Source organism: Phytophthora sojae (assembly GCF_000149755.1).
Source record: "Phytophthora sojae unplaced genomic scaffold PHYSOscaffold_2, whole genome shotgun sequence".
In the NCBI taxonomy this organism is placed as follows: Eukaryota; Oomycota; class Peronosporomycetes; order Peronosporales; family Peronosporaceae; genus Phytophthora; species Phytophthora sojae.
The window spans coordinates 2,825,225-2,847,286 of NW_009258116.1; the positions used below are offsets into that span (position 1 = coordinate 2,825,225).

The window sequence follows — 22,062 nt, forward strand, 5'->3', positions numbered from 1 at the left end:
GCGAGCGACACCGCATTGGCCCCTTTGGCGGTGGGAACGCGCTGATGTAGTAGCGCGTCTCGAGGTTATAGGAGTCCCTGCTTCGACGTCGTAGCACGACAATTAAAAAAGCATACACAAACAAAGATCAACCATCCCCAAACTAAAACCTTTGCATTTCACGTTGTCGGCATTTGAAGACCAAATTGACTTCACTGAGGGAAAGTAAAAGTTCATCCGATTACAGGAAAAAAGATCGAAAGATCGCTCGTACTTAGTAGGCCCCCCGCAGTACTCGTTTCCTGGCCCAAAACGCCTCAATTGGTTATTGGCGCGCGCGAGCGAGAGCTCAGACGACGGAAATGGTCAACTTCGGCGACGAGTTCCAGCTCAGCCGCTGGTTCAACGCCAGCAACGGCCCCAGCAGCGCCCACGCCACGGACACGGAGGACGGCGACGCCGCCGGGTCGGCGGACGACGCCGTGGCGCCGTCCTCCAGCGCGAGCCTGTCCGAGTGCTTCATCTGCCACATGCCCAACCCGGAGTACATGTCCACGAACACGGTCAAGAAGGCGCCGCCCGTGCCCGTGTGCTCCGTGGGCTGCGAGGCCAAGTACCTGGAGATGAAGGGCATGCGCCCGTCGGGCGACGCGCGGAACGCGGACCCGAACCGCTGCTTCATGTGCCAGGCGCCCGACCCGGAGTACTCGATCAGCAAGCGCGGGACCGTGGTCCCCGTGTGCAGCAAGGAGTGCGAGGACGCCTTCCTCCGTCGCAAGAAGCAGAAGCTCAACTCGGACGACGCCGGCGCCTCCGCCGCGGGGAAGCGGGCCAAGGGCGACGACGCGGAGCCCGCCAAGCGCCAGCGACGCACGCTCAACTTCCTGGGCGATCAGCTGCTCGACAGCTCGGACGGCAAGGGCTACAAGAGCTGGTGGCTGGGGGCGCTCACCTTCTACGACTTTGTGTATCAGCGCCATGGCATGTGGCACAGCTACTCGATCAGCAACGACGTGCCGCGTGTCGACCCCTGCCTGATTAAATTTGGTAAGTGGTCGGGGCCAAATGATGGCAATAGGGTGCCTTGTGGTCGGATACTGACGATTGGTATGGTATTTTGATTGCAGCAACTTGCAACATCTACCGCGAGCTGGACCGCAGCACTGCGTACGTCCGGAAGCATGTGCTCCGATGGCAGCAGTCCCACCAAGGCCGTCTTGGTGTGCGTGAAGTGCTGTGGATGACGGTGGTGTTCAGGTATTGCAACCAACTCGAGACTTTTCACAAACTCAAGGGAATTCCCAGCTCCGACGACTTCCCATACTTCAAGAAGCGGTGAGTTGAAGATCGGATATTTGCTATGCGTCGGGGCAAACAACTGACCGTGTGCTTGTGTCTTGCCAGTCTGCTTGCGATGGCAAAGCGTACCGATGACAGCAACCTTCTGGCGGGTGATCGCGAGCTCACGGTGGCTTCGTATGTGGAGACGCTGGAGAAGTTTTTGCAAAACATTGATGATATCACAGTGGCCTTGAAGGAGTGCACTAAGACCAAGCAGATCTTCGACACTCTCTGCAACTTCCAGGACAACGTGCTTGGATCATTTACGTGCTGGCAGGTGGTCTGCGATCTGATGGAGCTGCATATGCTCTCCGAGGACTTCACCACGGACGACTATGTGTGGCTTAGCCTTGACGCGAGGAAGAGCCTGGTGCAGATCTTCGGCAAGAACCGTGCACGCCCCTCGGAGTACGTGGCACTCGCGCAGCTACTGCAGCAGCGCCAGCTCCAAGGTTTTAAGGCTCTGCAGGTGGATTTCCCGTTCTTTATGAACCAGAAGCTGGACTTGAAGAACATTGGCCACGCGCTGCACGGCTTTCAGGTGTATCGCAACATGAAGCTAATGGAGAATAAGCAGATTCACAAGCAGGAGTCTGGCACCTCGCAGCCGGCGGTGTACAACTCGCGCACGTACATGATGGACTCGGAGAACTGCGAGATCTGTTCCCGCCCGGAAAACGAGGACGAGTTGGTGCTGTGCGATATGTGCCAGCGCATGTTCCACAAGTACTGCATCAACATGAAGGAGCTGCCCCCGGCGTCGTGGGTGTGCACTGCGTGCAAGACACTTCAGAACTATCCTCAGGAGGGTCTGGTTGTGGAGCAGGAAGTCATTTCAATCGATTAACTACAGGTTGCGCAGCACTCGCGCGAGATAGTATTGGTCTGTCTCAAGTCAGGACGTTTGATTGAAATACAAACGATCTACACACCTACTCAAGCTGCCTTGGTTTTCGTATCGGCAGGTGTCTTCTTGGTAGTGCGTGTTTCATTTTTTCTTTCCCATCGGTTCTTCACAACTTGGTAATGTGAATCATTTTTCCAGATGTAGTAGAATGCGATCACGTCTCCGCAGGACTTGCTGTTAATCTGTAAACATAGCGTACATCACCATAGGCAACAAGAAGAATTTTCCGAATCTGCCACTCACCACATCAGCAATTCGCAGGAAATCCTTGCCGTAGCACTCAATCGCAACCTCAAATACTCTGATCTCAAAAGGGGTCCATGAATCTGCCATTGTACACAATATTTTAGCTTCGAGGGTGCCGGAACAGTGCCTCCAAGCAGACTCACCTAGCACAGATGGAACACGCAGTGGAGATAAGCCTTTGAGGCCTTGCTGGAAGCAGGAGACGCGCTGCAAGCCGAAATCGGATATTTTTTGCCGCTTGTGGTAAGACGCATAAGCTGGCTGGGGAGCATACATAGCTCGAGACGCATCCAGGTAGTCTTGGATGTATAGCTGTCGCTCTGCATCGAACACAAGGTTAGAATTGATATCAGATACGGGACTTGTGGTCGGTGGGCCAAGACAAGAACACGTACTCCGGAGCCGATCCATGAGCTTGAGCGTCTCGCTGGATACGTCTGGTTCAGGCTCGGGTAAAAAGTCGTCTGACATGTTGCCATCGTCTCGATTTTTCGCGCACGAGCCGTGCTTCTTCCAGATATAGTAGAACGCAATCGTATCCTTCACCGACTTCTTCGGGAGCTGTAAGCACACACACACACACACAACATGTGAGCAAATAATCTTACGAGAGCTGCTGTATTCACACACTAAACGGACCTGCTCAGCAATAGCGTGAAAGTCTTTGCCGAAGCGCTCGTAAGCCTCTTCAAAAAGACCGACCTCAAGCCCAGTCCAATCATCTAGGTACAGGTATACGCATGCACTAGAAGTCTCACAATGTTGTAGCCGAAATGTTGTTCAAGGAAAAGAAACTTACCGAGAACTTGGTGCGCCCGGAGCGGAGACACCAACGCCGCCAACGCATCGAAGGTGGATCGGCTTTTCAGTCCGTACTGCAGCATCATCAACAAGAACGCAGCAACAAGCGCAATTAATTGTCAGGGCTTGAACACAAACAACCCCAACGCGTCATCCTCACCGCGTTTGGCTTCATCTTCAAAATGGCCGACGGCCTCTTCATCTGGAACTGCATCTCATAGAGCGCACGCGCCGCCCGCAGGTACCGCCGAATGTTGTTCAGCTTCACTGTGCGAAGCGAGCGTCAGCGTCTCAACACCATCATCACAGCCCTCAAACACCAGCAGAGCGTTCACCGTCAGCATTCTCTGCGTCCGGCACCTCGTCTCCTCGCCAAATCGAGGCCGACGGCACCATCTTCTGCCCGTCCCGTTCGTCCGCACTGCCGGTGTCGTCCCCACTGCTGCTATCGAGTCGCAACTGGCGTCACAAGACCAAGAAGGAAGAACCACACATTAATTACGCCCCATTTACTCGCCTCCAGCGCGTCAACCACAAGAGCAACTCGCCTATGACGTACCGGACTGGGTCTCTTCTGCACCCTCAACAGCGCCGCCTTGTTCGGCGTCAGCGGCGAGCGCGCGTCGGACTCGCTGCCCGACTCGGCGGCGACGCTGCGCGCCATGACCGGCCGAAAGTTCGATGCGCAAAATGGGTCCCAAGTAATACCCAAAAACGGAAATGGGTATATTATCTCACTAAAGTACGAACGGCCACTTCAGCTACGAATTCAGCGCAGGAAGGAGCGATGAAGACTGCAGCGGCCCGCGTCGGGGGCGAGCGGCGGGCGGACGATGCGGCCGACTTCCTGCGCCGCCTGTCCATCGCGGACGCCAAGGTTCTGCTGGAGCGGACGAGGTGCGTTGTGATGTACCTTAAGACGCCCGGACGAGCGGGGGGAAGCTCGCTGTGCTTGTGGATACGCTGACTCAAATGGCGTTCATGTGGCAGGAAGGAGAAGGAGAACAAGACGAAGGAGATGCAGAAGATGATCGGCGTCAGGTACCGCGACCTCATCGAGTCGGCGGACAAGATCGTGAACATGCACTCGGCCGCTCTGCGCCTCGAGGTGTCGCTGAAGGAGATGCCCGAGAAGTGGAAGCAGATGGAGCTGGCTCTGGCCGGCGCTCTGGCTGTGGAGGGCCAGGTTGAACATGCAGAGGAAGAGGAGACTGCTGCTACAGAACTACAAGAGGAGATGACATCGGACGACGCCACCGACGCCGACAGAGTGGCGTTCCTGGTGGAAGTGCCCGAGCAGATGTGGCAGCTGCTGGACGAGGGCGAGTCGCTGAAGGCGCTGGAGCTCTATCAGCGGGCGACCAAGGTCCACGATGAATGCGTCACGAGGGCCGCGGAGCAGGAGTTTCCCTTTCTCCAGACGCAGTGGACTTGCATTCAGTGCTTTCGGCCGGTATGATGCGCCATCACATGACTTCGTCGTCGTTGCTGTTGCTGATGTTGGTGGGAACAAGTGCTGATGACTCTGTTGTTATATGTGTGTGCATGCAGAGGATGGTTGCGTGCGCTAAGAGTTATCTAACTTGCCGGGGAAAGGAAAGTCGATTTTATGCGGACAACTTGTGCACTCTGGCGGTGCTGAGCGACCCCCCCATTGGCGCTGACAAGCTGTTTGGGGTGTTTCTGGAGTCTCGCTCGAAGTGGATGACTCCTATTGACAACAAAGATAGCGAAGAGCACACAACGCTGACACCTGCCAAGAAGGAGCGCTCTTTGATGATCATTCTGAAAGCAATCAGCATGACGATGGCACAAACAGAGAACATTTTTGGAGACGGAAGCTATAGGGGTCTTTTGGCCTCGATCTCTCAACTGCCGCCGAGTTTCAAGGACGGACTGGAAAGGTTCGTATCTTCGGGAAAGTTGTACAAACTGCTGAGCGACTGGTTCCAGCGAAAGCGACGACAGGTGAGCTAAACCTATAGAGTTGTTTTGTTTCGGGTTCCAGCTTAACGATTTCGTTTCGTTCATGTACAGATTTTAGAAGTGGTTGTGCCCATTATTTCAAGTATTGACTCGATCTCACTCTTGTCACAAGTTCAGTCGAAGCTGTATGCCGTCAACAAAACCAACGGTGGCTGTCTGAATGTGAAGCTATGGAGTCGGGTCGTGAACGAGTTGCCTGGGAGTCGTGAGAACCAGTTGTCTGGTTCTGTTGAATCGGTGTTTACTGTTCTCTTTGCGGAAGCATTTCGGAAACGAACGCGCGATTTGGTACAACACTCATTCGTTGAAGCTCTTGAAGCGATTAAAAGCCAAATTCGTGCAAGCCTCGAAGATACGGCAGCTCGTACTTCTCGAAGTGATTTCCGTCTGCGAAACGTCAAGTTCTACGATTACTTCGAAACTATTCAGAAAAAGGCGGCCGACCTGGATGCGAGTGATCTCCAGAGCGTGCTGATCGAAGAATTTCTCCGCACGCTCTTTAAATTGGTGCTATTTTTCGAGCAGGAATTTCCACTACCAGAGAGCCAAAATGCCCGTTCTGTGAACCTGGCCCCAAGCGTGTTCCTGAGTATCTCCAACATCTTAGCGGGCATCGTTGCCGGATTTCATCATCAAATGAACAAATTGTTTCCAGGGACGACGACTTCAGTCTCGATACCGGAGAAGGACCCTTCATTGCTGACGGTCGGCCCATCGTTTGAAAAGTACAGCAGTGATGGATTCGTCATGAAAAAGCAATTGAAGCCAGCACTGGAGGTGGGTATTACTATTGGCTTCACATATAAAGTGCGATTTATCTCACTCCTGGTGCTGCTGGTTTATGTAGGAGATCTTAGAGGGAGGAGAGGGTGCACTAAGCTGCTTTATTGACGAAGAACTGCGGCGCGTGGATGCTTTGGGATTTCACTCTCTTTATCTTGTCTCGGAGATCAAGCGGAAGACTTCGTATCCTCAGCTTTTCGTGAATGTAGTGCATGGGCTGTCAAAAAAGTACTGTGAGGCATGGGCTACGATCCTGCTGAACGAGAAGATTGAACCGTTGCGCGAGCTAATGCAGATCGAGCGGTATGGTGCCACGAACGAGGTACGGATTTCATGACAAGACGCTAGCATTGCTTGGTTTGGCTCTAACACTGTAACTGTCATCTTACATAGGAATGGATCGCTACCCACGAAGGCTGGATTGAGCAAGTGATTTCTGACGAAGGTCTGGGGGGAGACACTGATGATTCCTCGTCCGAGTCGGAAATGGCTCTCGGTGACGAAAAGGTGTGGCTACCATGGTGCGAAACACCAACCGTCTCAAGCTTCCTTTTCTCTTGCTGCTATAGCTTGGACGATGCGAACCGGTTGGTTCAAAGAGCTATTGGGACAAAGGATGAACAGATCAAGTTGATGCAGCGTACTATTCGCGAAGTGCTCGTCGAGCAACTCACTATCGTCAGCGTGGCCGTCTATGACGCTGTAGTCTCTCTTCTTGTCGAAGCGAAGGCGACTCAAAAGGATTCAGTGCTGAATTTTGGCGAATGCTGCATCCAGCAGTTCCTTTTCGACATGTATTTCGTCCGAGCAACGTTGGGCTTTTCCGACTTCATTCGCTTTGGTTGGGGTGACGAATTGAACCCAGAAGAGTGCTCTCCTGGACTGCTGAAGTTGACAAGCCTGTTCGAGCGAATGCGCGAGTTCGTTGATCCTGTGGATTGGGAAATCTACGGGCCACAGCTAATTGAAAACGTTGTGCTCCAATTCCGAAAGAGTCGATTACTCTTTTCGTCGCTGTCAGAGTCGAATGATATCAACAAAATCAGTAAGTCTGGATACCTTGGGGTTATTGGCGGGTGAGTGGGCCTTATTTAACTGTGTTTGTTGCCACCATTAGATGGGAAAGAAATTGTTATTGGAGCTCAAGACACCAGGCCGCTTGCTCGAATCGCGGAGCCTGTCGCGAGGTTTTCACTGCTTCCGGTCCCATCTAACCGCCGCAAATTCCAGCGGACCATGTCGTCGACATCGCGCTCGAGTGAGGACAACACTACGGAGGGGCGAAGCAGAACCAATAGCTCGACCCTTTTCCACGAGCGGTCAGGTGCGGAGGATACGCCTCAGTCGTCGGCCATGAAGCTGCAGAATCTGCTGTCGGCGTCAGCGAGCTCAAACATTTTTTCAGCGGCAACTTCAGGCACCAACTTGCTTTCTTCCGCCGCCAAGGGCATCGGGTTCCTGTCCTCTGCAACTACAAACAAATACTTTTGAAGACAATAGAATGGGGTCTGTTGATGTGTGCACATGAGTTTCGTGTTGATCGATCTGTACTCTATGGTATGGTATGTGTATCAAAGATCTACTCCACAAACTTCATGGATGCGCGCTCCTTGGAAAGGGCCCCCCACTGCTGATCGTACACCTCCGCAAATGCACCGATATCGGCCTTGTCCTTTGCCGACGAGTCCTCGTCCTCTGAAAAGAACTCGTTCGTGACGACGGTCAGAGTATCGGCCATCAGGTCACAGATCACGAAATGAAGGCGGTCACCAGTTTGTTTGAAGTCCGGACCGGGGTTGAACTCCAGGAGCCACACGTTGAAGTCCTCATCGACCATGAAGTCCACGCCATAGATCTCGAAGCAGTTGGGCAGTGGCTGGAAGACCGAGAACTCGCCCTTGTACGCGTCAAAAGTCTCAGCAGTGATGTGACCAATGTCAGCAAGAATCTTAGCCTTCTTGCCAGCAGCATCAGGGATGCCTTGCTCGGTAAGAATCTCTTCGATGTCGTCCAGAAGCAAAACGCACTCGCTCTCGACAAAGTCCGGGTGGCTTTGCTGTTGGAACGTGTTGGTAATGTGCGAGTAGTTGTTGTCCGTATCAGCCTCGCGGTACTGCTCAAGAGCACACAGCACGAGGCAGTGCTGGTACACGTAGACCTTGAGACCGCCGACAGCGAGAACATATACACGGATGTGGAACTTGCGGCCGCGAAGCAGCAGCGGACGCTGGATGTACTCCTGCACGACCCACTCGCGAATGTCGGTCCACTCGTTGACGATACTGCGCAACTTCTTGAAGTCCTTGATCACGTTAACCTCGGCGCCCTTGTTGGTGGCACTGGGCTTCATGATCCACGTATTTCCCTCCGTCTCCAGAGTCTGCTTCACTTCCCACAGACACGAGTCCAGTCGCTGGCGGAACGAGATGCCAAACTGAGCCATGCTCTCGTCGTACGCCTCCCACGTATCCACCACGAGCGTACGGGGCAGTGCCTTGCTCAGCTTGCAGTCCGGGTGCTTCATGATGTACTTGGACAGGTAGATGGACAGCTGCGCCTTGCGCGAGAGGCCCTTGCGCACGCAGTAGGCGTTGGCCACCACCTTTCCGGCCAGGACGCTCTTCCAGTCCAGATTTTCGTACTCGTCCCACTGCAACCACAACGCCCGGAGCCATCGTTAGCGAATACAGTTCACCAAAACACTTGTTTTCCTCTCAAACAGCCACGTACGATCAAGTCCGGAAGCCCGTCGGGAGCCTCCTCGTCCTCCTCCACGACTGTGTACATAGCGGGGTGCAGCGCAAACGCGCGGTCCACGAGCGGTGCCACGTACTTGCTGGGCACGCCCACGCGCGCTACCAGTCCATGCTTGTAGCCTTCGGCCGCCTCGCCCTCCAGCAGGCGGTAGGAGATGGCGCACGCCAACTCACTCGTCTGCCAGTGCGCGGCGTTCTGCATCGTTGCTCAATGGCCAGCAGTGCCAGTGACGTACTGCACGCGCCCCGTGATTGGCTGAAAACTCGAGCCGCCAAGTGAACCCATGTCGAGGAGCTCATCCATGGCAACTTGAACGAGTCAAATTTTGAAGTATGAAATGATATGTTATTTGAATAAGCACTGCAGATCTTTCAAAAACCAAAAGGGACATTTAAAATTTCAAACAAAATATCGGCCTAGGGCACGACGTTTTTTGATGTAGTGACTAGCGCTTTCTGATCACCTTACTGCGGACCCACGCTCGCATATATGAAGAAGAGGGTTCGACAAATTTATTGCCGAAGTATTTGGCTGCTGCGAGTTTCCAGCAAATTTTAACGGTTAATTCGGAGCGCAGCTGGATTTTGCATAGTTGGAGCGCACCACTTATTCTGGACCCATATCGTATCTCAACAAATCAGACACCTCCGACGCGGGCATTTCCGCTCCGTTCCGCCCCCTCTTGAGTGCGCACTCTCTCTCTCTCTCTAGCTGCCTGAGTGAGGAGGAAGCGAAGCCATGGCGGAGAAGCGGCAGGCGCGCCGCGAGGGCGAGAAGGTCTGGTGCCCGGACCCGCGCAACGTCTGGCAGCTGGGCACCGTCGTGGAGGACGACGGCGAGAAGCTGCACGTGCTGCTGCCCGACGCCGACGCCGAGCAGCAGTTCAGCTTCGACCAGGTGCATCCGTACGACCCGTCGCACTCCGTAGACCTGACCAACGTGGCGGAGATGGACAACTTGCACGAGGCGCCGCTGCTCGACCTGCTGCGGCGCCGCTACCTCGACGACAAGATCTACACGTACACGGGCGACATCCTCATCTCCATCAACCCGTACAAGAACATCCCCATGCTCTACAACTTCCCGGAGCTCGACTCCATCGGGAAGCTGGATAACCCCGTGCCGCACGTCTACTCGACGGCGCACGGGGCCTACCACGCCATGATGAAGGACGGCAAGTGCCAGTCCATCCTCGTCTCCGGCGAGAGTGGAGCCGGCAAGACGGAGGCCTCCAAGTACATCATGCGGGTACGTGTATAGCCACTGAAAAGTATTGCAAGCTGTGGCCATTAATGCCTTTCTTGTGTGTTTTATTTGGTGCTGCAGTATCTGGCCAACATTTCCGAGATCGGGAAGAAGACGCCCAAGGCCCCCAAGGACGACAACGACGGGTCCTCGGTGGAGCAGTGTGTGCTGCAGAGTAACCCGCTGCTGGAGGCGTTCGGTAACGCCAAGACGATCCGCAACGACAACAGTAGTCGGTTCGGCAAGTTCATCAAGATCTACTACCATGCGGACGGCACCATTTCAGGCGCGACGACGAGCCACTTTTTGCTGGAGAAGAGTCGAATTGTCGGCAGTGCCGAGTCGGAGCGCAACTACCACATCTTCTACCAGCTCTGCGCGGGCATGCCTACGGAGGAGAAGAACGCGCTCCAGCTCAAACCTGCAAGCGAGTTTCACTTCCTTAACCAGGGCAACTGCATCCAGGTGCCTGAAATCAACGACAAGAAGGACTTCAAGGAGCTCGTGGAAGCCATGGGCACTGTGGGTATCCCGCCCGATTTGCAACACACCATCTTCCGCCTTGTCGCCTGCGTGTTGCATTTGGGTAACGTGGAGTTTACCGAGAACGCCAAGAATGAGTCCCAGATCGCTCACCCGGAGGATGTGACCAACCTGGCCGAGCTGATGATGGTAACGCCCGATGAACTCGAGTTCGCGCTCACAAAGCGAACGATGTCTGCTGGTGCGCGTGGCTCTGTGGCTGAAATCGCGCTGACCGCCGTCGAATCCGTCAAGTCCCGTAATGGTTTGGCGAAGGATATCTTCAGCAAGATTTTTGACTGGTTGGTGTCTCAAATTAACAAGTCGACGTCTAACGTTGGTGGAAGCTCTGCAGTCGGCGCGGGGTCAAAGTTTATTGGAATCCTGGATATCTTCGGCTTTGAAAGTTTGCAAGTGAACTCGTTCGAGCAACTGTGCATCAACTACACGAACGAAATGCTGCAGCAGCAGTTCAACCAGCACGTGTTCGTGTACGAGCAGGAGGTGTATGTCGAGGAAGGCATTGACTTTTCTCGCCTGGAGTTCAAGGATAATGGACCGTGTCTTGATCTGATCGACAAGAAGCCGCTTGGTATTCTGCCGCTTCTGGACGAGCAAGGAATGCTTGGTCGACGTGCAAGTGACGAGAACTTTATCCAGAAATTGCACCAAACGCATCTGCCGAAGGGAAAAGTTCCTGAGGGTACGACAGTTTACTACTCTAAGCCACGCTTCGCCACGGATGAGTTCGTGATCAATCACTATGCTGGTGAGGTCACCTACAACGTCGTGGGCTTTTTGGAGAAGAACGACGACTCGCTGCACAACGACCTCATCTCATTGATGGACAGCTCCAAGTGCGAGTTCCTGCGCAAGCTTTATCCTCTTGCTCAACCGGGTGCGGCGGCAGGAGGTGCAAATCCGCGTAAACCCATCCGCAAAATGGGCAACAAGATGACTGGTACTATGACTGTCGGTCGCAAATTCCGTGATCAGATGGCAAACTTGATGGTGGAGCTCAAGGCAACCGCACCCTCGTTCGTGCGCTGCGTTAAGCCTAACAACCTGCGATTTCCGCAGGGCTGGAACGCGGAGCTGATCTTGAACCAGCTCATTTATCTTGGTGTCATGGAGACTGTCCGGATTCGACGATCAGGATTTCCCGTTCGTCGGCTCTTTGAAGAATTCCACGAGAAGTACCAAATTCTGACCCGCAATGTGCCGAAGGACAAACGGGCGACCATGACGGACAAAGATTACTGTGAAGTGATCCTCCGCTTCATCCCCCGTGAGAACTGGCAGCTGGGTCACAAGAAGGTTTTCCTTCGTGACAGCCAGTTGCGTATCCTGGACAACGAAGCGCGCAAGATCCTTCACGAGGCTGCTACTGTTATCCAAAAGTATGTTCGCGGTCGACAGCAGCGTCGCAAGTACTTGGACATGCGTGCGAAGGCCATCCGTATCCAGGCCACAACGCGCATGTACCTGGTCAAGCGTCACTACCAGCGCATGCGTTATCGCATCACTCTACTCAACGCTGTAGCACGGCAGTTTATTCAGCGCCGCAAGTATCAGCGGCTGCGTAAGGCTACTATCCTCGTGCAGAGCCATGTTCGTGGCAATGCGGCGCGACGATATGTGCTGTACCTGCGCACTGCTCCTCCTGCTGCGACGAAGATCCAGGCTCAAGTCAGACGCTACTTGGCCCGTAAGCGATTCCTCAAGCAGAAGCATGCAGCTGCGAAGGTCGCAAATGCACGTAAGATGCACAAGCAGCGTGCCGAGTTCCTGGAGATGCGTGGCGCGGCCAATGTCATTGCCTCTAGATACAAGGGCTACGCTGCTCGCAACAAATACCGCGAGATGAAGAAGGCAGCGATCGTGTTGCACGCAGCAGGCCGTGGATTCAATGCTCGTCTCAAGTACGGCAAGAAGGCTCGCATGCGGGCTGTTGCACGTAACAAGGCGCAGATCCAAATCGCGCGAGTGGTTCGAGGCTTCCTAGCTCGACGCCACTTTCAAGTGTCTCGTCGCCGAATTATTATGATCCAAGCACGAGTGCGTGCCAACCGCGTTCGAACGGAGTACCTGAAGGGCAGGGAGGCCACCATCAACTCTCAGGCTATGATCCGCCGCTCCCTTGTGCGTCGTAAGTTCCTGCGCGAGAAGAAAATGGCGACACGTATTGAAGCGTTTGGACGTATGGTCATCTGTCGCCAGCGTTATCTTGACGAGCGCAAAAAGATCATTATCGTGCAATCTCTCTGGCGCATGCACAGTGCCCGCAAGCAGTACACGAAGCGCGACCGACAGGTTACGCTGTTGCAGTCGCTCTGGCGCTGCCACGCTCAAGCGAAGAAGTACCGCGAGACACGAGAGAAGATTATCACGATCCAGGCCTTCTCTCGTATGACTGTGGAGCGCACACATTATTTGAAAGTGCGCTCTGCGGCACGCGTAGTGCAGAGCGCCGTGCATACCTACTTGGGCCGCCGGATGTTCATCCGATTCCGCCGCGGAGTTGTGAAAACTCAAGCGGTCTACCGAGGCTACGTCCAGCGGAAGAAATACCGCCGAACGGTACAGCGAATCGTCATGGTTCAGAGTGTCTTCCGCCAGAAGAGGGCCCATAAGCTGGCAGATGTGCGCCGTCGGTCGATGGCACGTGTTCTGGCTGTCGTCCGCATTTTCCTGTCTCGTGTACGGATGCGAAACCGCACCCAGGCCTTGTTTGACGCTGCCAACGCGTACGATTTGACCGAAGTACTCCACATTGCGCAGGAGATGCCAGGAATGCTGCGCGTGCGTGACCGCGCTAACGACATGATGTCGTTGATCCACGTGGCCGCCAAGAACGGTGACCTGAATCTGGCGCGCTTTGTGCTGGAGGAGAACCCGCAGCTTGAAGACCTGGTGTACGGAAAGGATACTGCTGGGAGCACACCACTGCACTACGCTTGTCGTCTGGCGCACCTGGATATGGTACGGTTACTTGCGAAGGTTGCCAATCGCAATTCGAACCCTGGAGCGCACTTTGACTTCGGGGCTGCTCGTACTCGAAGTGCAAGCAGCACGAGCAGTGCAAGCGACGATTCGCCCGAGTTGAAGCTTCGTTCTGCCTCTACCGCTAGCACCGTGTCCATGACAACGCCCTCTTCTCGTTCGCCATCGAAGAGCGTGTCTATTGGAGGCAATCGCAGCCCAGTGGGAGGTGTTGATCCCCGAATGCGAGGTATGTCTTCAGTCACCTCGTCGTTTTCGATGGAGCCGGGCTTCAAGCCGGGCGACCATAGCGCGCCAAAGCGCCATGGTCGTCGCGCTCTCGTGTCATCTACACCTAAGCGGCGACTATCAACCTCCATCGGAGGGCTACCGCCAGTGCTGCCCACGACACTACAGATTGAAGTGTACAAGGAGGGTTTCCTTCGCAAGGCAAGCGGGACTCGTTGGGCCACCAAGCGCTACGTGATGGTGGACGAGGTGTGCTTGTCCTACTACAAGACTGAGAAAGACAAGATCCCGCTCAAGATTGTCGAGCTGTGCGATGCCACAATCAAGCGTAACTCGGATGTGGAGTGCTGTTTCGAAATCCGATCGCCGCGCTTGAAGAGCTCGAAAAACCCGGACGGCATGCTGTCGTTTGTGGCCGACACCGAGCAGGAAGTGCACGAGTGGATGCTTGCTATTCGCAAGGTGCAGGGTGTGCGCGTGACCACGACGATCCCTCCTAACCACAACATGATCTGCATCGACAGCGGACTGCGTCGCGACTACGTCAACATGAAGAACAAATTGGGCTTTACGCCGCTGCATCTTGCAGTGCAAAACGACGAAGACGAAGGTTTCGAGGCCGCCAAGGTTTGCGTCTGGCTCATTGAGAACGGCACCGACCCCAACGCGATCGATGTGAATGGCGACACGGCCCTCCACTATGCGGTGGAGCTGGAGCGCTATGATTTGGTGGAGACACTCATGAAGCGTGGCGCTGACTCGAGCATTAAGAACCTGAAGGGTCTTTCGGCGATGGAAATTGCCGAGGAGGACGACTTGAAGGAGATTCTCAACCCCGCCAACCATGTGCCTAAGGTGGAAGAGGCCCCAGTTGAACCCGAAGAGCCCCAGGCTGATGGACTGGTTCCCGTCAAAAAGATCACACCAGTTACTCCATCGCTGCTTCCGCCGCCGGACAGGTTGACCGACAGTACGTACGTGTCTGTGTTCCTGGGCGCCATAGCTGTGGCCACTGGCCCCATCATGGAGACGCCGCACTTCAATCTCTACATCATGGACTACAGGGGTGCAGTCGTTGACACGGCGCAGCGCACTCCAAAGTCTCTCATCCAGACGGGAGGCAACTACTGGTGGTTCGGCAATACGTGGTATCTTCAGACGCCTCTGGAGCATCTCAAGGACGGTAAGAATGCGCTGGGTCATGTTGTTTGTTCAAGTACTCACGATACTTGCTTGTTACGTGCTTTGTTTTGCTGTTAGGCTGCGTCGCGGTGATGGAGCTGCGGCATCGGAGTCTTGTCACGCAGGAAGTTGAAGTGGGCTGCTGGACCTTCTTCCACCTGGACATCAGCAAGATCACGACGGCGCCAGCCACCTTCGAGATGTACGCGCCGCCCGTGGACCCGCTCAGCAAGATTCTTGCTCGTATCCCCGGCGATTCGTTCCTGCAGGCCGAAATCAACGTGTCGCTATAAGCTTTGTGGCGTCGAAGTCAGGCATAGACGAAAAGCCCTGTAGTTTGTCTAGGCCACTAGAGCCGCACCAAGATTAACAAGACTGTGGCTAGCTAGACGGTGTAGCGTTGGCAAGTAAAACAAATCAAGCATCTATTTCAGCAAAGGAAGAGCATGAGTAGCGAGTGTGCGAGGCCAAAGGTGCCACCAATCTACAACACACGGCGCTTCTTGGCCGAGTTCATGTACGGCCGCAGCACCCACTCGTTCTCCGCCTCCTTCTGGTCGAGCGTGCCAAGCTTGACCTGGTACAGCTGCAGCTCGAAACGGGGCCCGCACTCCTGCAGCTCCACCTCGCGCCCTGTCACTTTGAAGACGTGGTGGCGGAAGGACACGAAGTCGTTGTCGTTCGACAGCGTGATGACACGCTTCGAGTCCGGCTTGGGCACCGGGAACAGGTGCTTCAGGATGTTGGCCACGCGCTTGCCCAGCATCGTCTCGAACTGGTTGATGATGAGGTGCGGGTACGCCTCCGAGATCGTGGCGCGGTCCTCGATGTCGTGACGCAGCACCGTGTTGCTCAGCGAGAAGTAGGCCGTCGGGCCGTACGGCAAGTGGCACACCACCAGACCATCTACACAGCAGCAATAATGTCAATACCAGCGCCCGACTGCTCAATCTGAGGTTATCGCCCACGCACCTGGCTCGCCTCGGGTCTCCGTGACCAGGATCAAGTCTGTAAAGTCGTTGGACCTCGCGCTCTCCACCAGCTGCAGCAGCAGCACCAACAAGCACACAAGGTACAATAAAGTTAGCACCAATAGTCAGCGTAGGTATAGAGGCTTCAGGCACGCGGCACTTACGTCGCCGACGGTGTGGGCGCCGCGGTTGAGGCGGATGGCGTTGGGGAAGATGAGGCGGATCTCCTGCGCGAACTGCTTGAGCCTGGCGCTCGGGTCTCGCGACGTGGTGATGGCGATCTTGGGGTCGAACATGCCGGCGTTCTTGTACTCGTCGTCGATGTGGCTGATGGGCTTCTCGTGGGCCTCGTCGTCGTACTCCATCTCATGGCGCAGGTCCTTCTCGACGCTGCGCAGCTCCGTGGGGATGGCCTTGCCGCTGCGGATGGCCTCCTTCAGCTGCTGCTTGTGCTCGTACAGCGCGCGCTCCTTGCCCTCCAGGCCCTTGCGGTACAGGTACTCGCGGCGCAGACGCACATTCCTTCGCACAGACATGGTATATGGCGGCAGAGTTCGTTATGAGCTTGGTGCTGCGCTCCAGTCGATTGGCTTGTCAACGCGTACCCCGCCGCGTAACCCGTAACCGGTTACGGAATGAACGTTTAACGTAAGAGACGGTGGAGTTTAACTACACCTTTGTGCGGCCTACTTCTCACCAACGTGCAATCAAATCCAAAAGTCGCAAAATTCATATTGCAAATTTCTAGTTAGCAACTTCAATTACGCATTCAAAGATAGAATTACGGCAATCAAAGTTGGACCAGAGGTCCAAGATCTCCATGGCTACGTAAGCTGGCGTGCTGTGCTCACGCCAAAACGGAAGACGGAGCTGCGCTCGCGCCAAAAGCAAGGGCGCGCGGTTTGGCGCGCACTATAGCCGACGCCGACCGAGGGGAGCTCACTTCGCAATTCGCCTTCTTCGCAGATGTCCCTCCAAGGCCGCGTTACTCGCCACACCGTCCTCGAGAAGCAGCGTCCTAAAATCCCGCATTAAGCGAGACTTGGCTCTGGATCGCCACGCAATCTACGATCGCTCGCGTGAGCCAGACAGCAACGGTGAGATCCTCTCCATTTCAGAACGCCAGATGCACATCCTGGAGCGCGCCGCGACCGCTAACATGAACGTGATGACCCCAGCGCTGGTGGCCAGCATGGAGCTGCACGGTCGCGACTTCGTCACCAAGGCGAACAACGAGGACATAGTGTACGGCATGTAGCAGGGCTCGTCGGACCAGTAGTAGTAGCCTACTTTACTGTACGAATTTGATTGCCGTAATTCCATCTTTGAATGCGTAATTGAAGTTGCTAACTAGAAATTTGCAATATGAATTTTGCGACTTTCGGATTTGATTGCACACAAAGGTGTAGATGTAATCAGATTATTGTACATATTTTTTCTGGAGCACGGAATGGAGGACGTATCGTCCATCTTCGTCCGCGGGAGACGGAATAGCTAAATACACACTACAAACTAATAGACAAAACTAATGCAAAAACTCCGCAGCTCGTCCCGCTACGACGGACACAGCACCTTGCCGATATGCGACTTGTTCGCTGCAGGAGCCGACGCGCAAGTGTGGCGGCAACGCTCGGAGCGGAAGTTGCGACGACGCTGCTCGTGTCGCTGCTGCTGATAGCGTTGCTGCTGCTGGCGCTTCTCCGCTGGCGAGAGACCACTCGACGGCGAATTCCATGACGAAGACGGCGAGGAGGGAGAGGAAGACGTCGACGATGTCGAGCCATGCCGAGCGCGTTTCTTCTTCCGGGACAGGCGAAGCATCGGTGAGCTGCTCGGACTGAGACCGCGTTCCCATGGACGCTCCTTGCATACTCGAGGTGAGATCGTCTTCGGAGCTGGAGGCACAGGAATCGCGATGGGAGGGGAAGCCGGCGCAAATCCCACGACCGGGATGAAGCCTGAGTCAGGGGCCGCGTCTGCTGCCGGGATGTTGACGGCTTCAGCCGCCTCGACAGGACGGGGGATGTCTCGGAAGAAGAGCATCGGGCACTCGGCCTTGTAGTGGCCGTACTCACCACAATACCAGCAGTCCGACAAGTGCGACATCGAGTGGCTGCCCCGGTTACAGGTCGATGATAGACGCTGATGCAGTAGCTGACCGCAGTCCCGAGTGACGTGGTCCCTGCCGCGGCAAATGTAGCACGTCGCCATGAGATTCCACGAGGTTGCGTCTGGTGCGCAGATGGCATCGAGCCGGTGATCTCCACTCAGCATACTGCTCGCACGCTTGAACTCCGAGCGGATGAGGTCTTGGCCCTTCCTGTGGAAGATAACGCGCCCGATGTCATGAGATAGCTCGAAAGGGTCCTCGATACTCAACCGCCAACCGACCGGGTGGCTCCACTTGGTCGTCTTCGACAGCGCCCTCCCCATTCGAATGCTCACAACCTCATCCTCCATGTTGAATCGGTGGGCGTAGAAGTCGAAGAACCCGGCGAGTAGCGCCCCAACCGAGTTTATCTCCGACGTGCCGAACGTGGATGGAAGCTCCATGGTCGGGAACGACTGCAGTCGCTCTAACAGCACCGAAACCTTCGTCTGCGACTGCAAATTCTGGAAGACGGCGTGCACTGCCGGCAGCTGCATGTCCGCGTAATGTGACTGCAGGTAGAAGACCAGCAGCAACGTGTAGCCTATCCAAATTCACACGCAATAAAACGCAGCCAATTCAAGTAAGAACACAATTGCACCTCAACTATCGCGAGATCGCCAGCTCTTCCGTACCATAAGAACTCAGCGTGCCATTGACCGAGTCGTTGATGCCTCGCTGCTTGGTCCAATACTTGACAGCGAACACCAGCGGCCGAACACGAGGATCCACTTGGCCGTAGTACTTGAGCAGCGCCGTGTTCAGCAGTGCATTCACTCCTCCCACGCACACGTCGCAAGCGACCTGCCAGCAACAAAACACCGTCAATCACAACGCTTCGCATTCCAACAGCTTCACAGCCGCAAAAGATCCGCGCATTACCTGGCGCTTGGAGTCCCAGAGCTTGATCACGGGCACTCTCGCGTTGCGCACGAACTCCTGCACTTGGAAGGCGCCCGCGAGTCGCTCGCACGCGGTGGCGAGCAGCTCCACGCGCTCCTGGGGCGAGAACTGGCCCTGCGCGTCCACGTCCACGTCCTCAAAGTAGATGCCGAGGTCGACGTCGCACCCGCCGAAGCCCAGGCCGCTGCAGTCCGCAACCAAACCCATGACAATCATTCCTGGGATGTCAGTCTACCGCCCACTAACGCTTTCAGCTGCAAGACGACGCACCTCTCGGACGACCCGAAGGGCAGCACGCGGCACGTGGGCCACTGCTGCTTGAGCAACTGCTGCACGCGGCGGCGCACCGCGCGCTTGGCCGCCAGCTCGGCCGCATTGGGCTCCAGCTGCTCCAGCAGCGCGATGCTATCGATCGTGAGCTTGCGCACGCTGTTGGTCGCGCCCATGGCTGTCGCTCTGGCTGCTGCTGCTGCTACTGCTGCTTCCTCCCGCTCTGCTGACTAACTAACTGGGTTGTGTTGGTTGCCTCTCTGCTCTGCTCGTCGCGTCGCGACCTGCCTGCCTCGTGCGGTGGAAGACGGCGACTGAGAAAGAGGATGCGAAAACACGTCGTTGCAAAGACGAAGTATATTGAACTTGGCTTCAGATTCCCCAATACAAATTTTCAGTTGTAAGTCGGGGGTACGTGGCGTTGAAGCCTCAGAGTGAAGGTTCGCGAACAACGTAGGGACAGCAAAGGGCCTGAATCTGACTCGCATCTTGCCGTCGCTCGCCGGTTGAAGTGCGTCGACCGCAACTTTTTCTTCAGGCATTTAGAGACGTCGGCATGGGTCTACTAGATTGAGTCGGATGCAAGCAATCTGGGCTCGTAGTCTGGTCAGGATGGGGCCTCGAGGCTGTCGCAAGGCACGGTCTCGAAGGTGACGAAGGATATAGCCGCGATGTGTCTGGCGAAGCTAGCGTTCGATGCTCGATGTGCCGACACCATTTATCTGTACATTAGGAAATGCTGAAAGGACCCGGTGTTGCTTTCCAACAATCAGTCTCCCCCCTAATAGTTAACCGATGATATGTATCGCAACGCATCAGGGGCATCTTCACAGTACCTGGCGACCCACGATGCAAACCTCGACGAACCAGCTTATCTGCATGTGGATTGGTGACGCGTCGGACCCGTTTATCATCGATATGAGCCCGAACGCAATGATCGCTGATTTGAAAGAAGTGATTATGGAGAAGACCGGAATGTCAGCACTTCCTTCACTGGTCAAACTGTTCCTACTTAGCAAAGCGAGGCGAAGTATGGCTATCGACGGAGTCGGAGGAATTCAAGACGTTGAAGCGACTCCGCACGGAGACGTGGTCCAGGACCAGGACTCTCGTACTTAACCCGATGGTTACGGTTGGCAAAGTCTTCTTACCGTCCTACTCGACTGAGGCTCAGCCCAGTCAGCCTATTCACGTGTTCGCCATTGAGCAGTGTATGGTCAACCGACTGCGGAGTGAAATCGTCGTGCTTGAGCAGCGTTCCAGTGGGTGGAAGCGACAAAGAGAACTCGACGAGAGAACCGACGTGATGAAGATGCCAAAGCTCGACGAGGAAACCAACGCATGCTTGCCTGAAAGTGTTGTGCGACATCCTTTACGGATTTTGCTGAGCAGGACCGCGAGAATTTGTTAGTACTGTTAGATCAGCTTCGCTGTATCGCCCTTGCTGCTCCATTTAACAAATCAATGCAGGACGTTTAACTTCAACATGAAGCTGGATGTAAAACATGCAAATGTGAAGGATCGTCTCGGGAAATATCCCCCGGCCCCATACGTCCTGCTCACACATAGTTCACGTCCAACCGCAGCTTGTGGTTCTGCACCACCTTATCAGCGATGCAGTTTGCCTCACGAACGGCGTTCTGGAAACACTCTTCTTTGTCGTACATGGCGAGGCCCTCGATGGCCACGCGATGCGCGTCGTCGAACCCGCACATGGCGAATATGCGCGACAGGAACGGGAACACGTAGTCCTCGTGCGCTGGTGGCGCCTTGCCGCCCGACGACGAGATCACGATGAGCGGCCGTCCTTTGAAATACGGACGCGAGGGCCCCTCCTCGTCCTTGTCGTGGAACGTGAGTCCGGCCTGCACCACGCAGTCGATGTACTGCTTCAGAGCGTAGGGCACGCTGAAGTTCCACACGGGACTCGTGATGACGAGGAAGTCGGCACGCAGCATCTGCTCGGCCAGCTCCTTGATGGGCCTGAACGCCTTGAGGTCTTCCTCGTCCTCGCTGCCGTGACGCGCCCTCCACACGCGCGTCATCGTCTCGCGGTCGAACTTGGGCAGGCTACTGCTCCACACATCGCACTCTTCGATGTTGAGAACGTCCTCGGGCTTGTCCGCGCCGTCAACGGGGCAGTTACCATTGCAAATGTGGCAATGGTAGTGGTGCGTGAGGTGATCGATCATCTTGGCGGCGACTCGATCTGTCACGGAGTTGTGCGTGAGGCTGGCGTTGATGTGCAGAATGGTCTGCTTCTTGGACTGCAGTAGCGCATCGGACATGACAGTTAGGTGGCTGGGATGGGGGACAGTGGGGTGTCCTTGAAATTGTTGCAGCTAGCGAACCTCGTCGTTCTTGGACTCCACCGGCGTCATATCTTCGGAATTTCTCCTTCACTTGGCTGATATTTGGGCACTTGTTGTCGACTTGGCAACTTGTTCACTGAGTCGCATTTCTGAAGGCTTCCTCGCCTCGACGCTGGCACCTCGTCCCGTTCTAATACTTTCCGAGCCAATTCGATGGAGTTGCAGTGAGGCAGCACCTTGAAGTTGTACCCCAAACAAAAACGCGCGCCCGGCTCCAGTGCCAAGAAACACTATCAACGTGTATGCTTTTAATCGTTTTCCGCGGGTATGAGAGCTTCAACACGTGACGACAAGCGGCTGCCTGCCGGAATAAACGAGTTGAACAAGCGAGTCCTCGCCCCGCTTCACAAAAGTTGACACAACATCGCCGAGCTCAGCCGAGCGTACTAGTCTCCTTAAGTGTATGTCTCCTATCTG

General features: G+C 55.2%; 9 protein-coding genes across 9 annotated transcripts; 4 read left to right on the top strand and 5 right to left on the bottom strand.

Moving 5' to 3' along the window:
- Positions 1–341: 341 nt before the first annotated feature.
- PHYSODRAFT_254989 (hypothetical protein) lies at positions 342–2,167 on the top strand (the record flags this gene model as incomplete). The annotated part of the gene is made up of 4 exons (XM_009520617.1): positions 342–1,026; positions 1,107–1,146; positions 1,237–1,314; positions 1,384–2,167. The coding sequence occupies 4 exons, from the start codon at positions 342–344 to the stop codon at positions 2,165–2,167; spliced, it is 1,587 nt and encodes a 528-aa protein (XP_009518912.1).
- Positions 2,168–2,256: 89 nt separating this feature from the next.
- On the bottom strand, positions 2,257–4,138 carry PHYSODRAFT_310883 (hypothetical protein; the record flags this gene model as incomplete). Its single annotated transcript, XM_009520618.1, has 10 exons — positions 2,257–2,409; positions 2,471–2,553; positions 2,617–2,793; positions 2,869–3,034; positions 3,113–3,195; positions 3,273–3,348; positions 3,435–3,541; positions 3,610–3,733; positions 3,834–3,906; positions 4,092–4,138. The coding sequence occupies 10 exons, from the start codon at positions 4,136–4,138 to the stop codon at positions 2,257–2,259; spliced, it is 1,089 nt and encodes a 362-aa protein (XP_009518913.1).
- On the top strand, positions 4,108–7,534 carry PHYSODRAFT_485773 (hypothetical protein; the record flags this gene model as incomplete). The annotated part of the gene is made up of 8 exons (XM_009520619.1): positions 4,108–4,175; positions 4,265–4,460; positions 4,509–4,727; positions 4,826–5,242; positions 5,312–6,037; positions 6,129–6,365; positions 6,437–7,088; positions 7,161–7,534. The coding sequence occupies 8 exons, from the start codon at positions 4,108–4,110 to the stop codon at positions 7,532–7,534; spliced, it is 2,889 nt and encodes a 962-aa protein (XP_009518914.1).
- Positions 7,535–7,622: 88 nt separating this feature from the next.
- PHYSODRAFT_484414 (hypothetical protein) lies at positions 7,623–9,001 on the bottom strand (the record flags this gene model as incomplete). The annotated part of the gene is made up of 2 exons (XM_009520620.1): positions 7,623–8,693; positions 8,774–9,001. 2 exons carry the CDS (start codon positions 8,999–9,001, stop codon positions 7,623–7,625), a joined length of 1,299 nt encoding a protein of 432 aa, XP_009518915.1.
- A 537-nt stretch (positions 9,002–9,538) lies between these two features.
- PHYSODRAFT_359062 (myosin-like protein) lies at positions 9,539–15,420 on the top strand (the record flags this gene model as incomplete). The annotated part of the gene is made up of 5 exons (XM_009520621.1): positions 9,539–10,048; positions 10,127–10,198; positions 10,418–14,768; positions 14,802–14,981; positions 15,059–15,420. The coding sequence occupies 5 exons, from the start codon at positions 9,539–9,541 to the stop codon at positions 15,271–15,273; spliced, it is 5,328 nt and encodes a 1,775-aa protein (XP_009518916.1). The 3' UTR covers positions 15,274–15,420.
- A 44-nt stretch (positions 15,421–15,464) lies between these two features.
- Positions 15,465–16,487, bottom strand: PHYSODRAFT_481255 (hypothetical protein; the record flags this gene model as incomplete). The annotated part of the gene is made up of 3 exons (XM_009520622.1): positions 15,465–15,886; positions 15,953–16,022; positions 16,116–16,487. The coding sequence occupies 3 exons, from the start codon at positions 16,485–16,487 to the stop codon at positions 15,465–15,467; spliced, it is 864 nt and encodes a 287-aa protein (XP_009518917.1).
- Positions 16,488–16,963: 476 nt separating this feature from the next.
- PHYSODRAFT_483620 (hypothetical protein) lies at positions 16,964–17,209 on the top strand (the record flags this gene model as incomplete). Its single annotated transcript, XM_009520623.1, has 1 exon — positions 16,964–17,209. A coding segment is annotated over one exon (246 nt), but the record flags the coding sequence as incomplete, so codon positions are not given.
- A 269-nt stretch (positions 17,210–17,478) lies between these two features.
- Positions 17,479–19,449, bottom strand: PHYSODRAFT_556286 (hypothetical protein; the record flags this gene model as incomplete). Its single annotated transcript, XM_009520624.1, has 4 exons — positions 17,479–18,644; positions 18,736–18,904; positions 18,983–19,187; positions 19,274–19,449. 4 exons carry the CDS (start codon positions 19,447–19,449, stop codon positions 17,506–17,508), a joined length of 1,689 nt encoding a protein of 562 aa, XP_009518919.1. The 3' UTR covers positions 17,479–17,505.
- Positions 19,450–20,832: 1,383 nt separating this feature from the next.
- PHYSODRAFT_482680 (hypothetical protein) lies at positions 20,833–21,654 on the bottom strand (the record flags this gene model as incomplete). The annotated part of the gene is made up of 2 exons (XM_009520625.1): positions 20,833–21,540; positions 21,625–21,654. 2 exons carry the CDS (start codon positions 21,652–21,654, stop codon positions 20,833–20,835), a joined length of 738 nt encoding a protein of 245 aa, XP_009518920.1.
- Between the last annotated feature and the right edge of the window lie 408 nt (positions 21,655–22,062).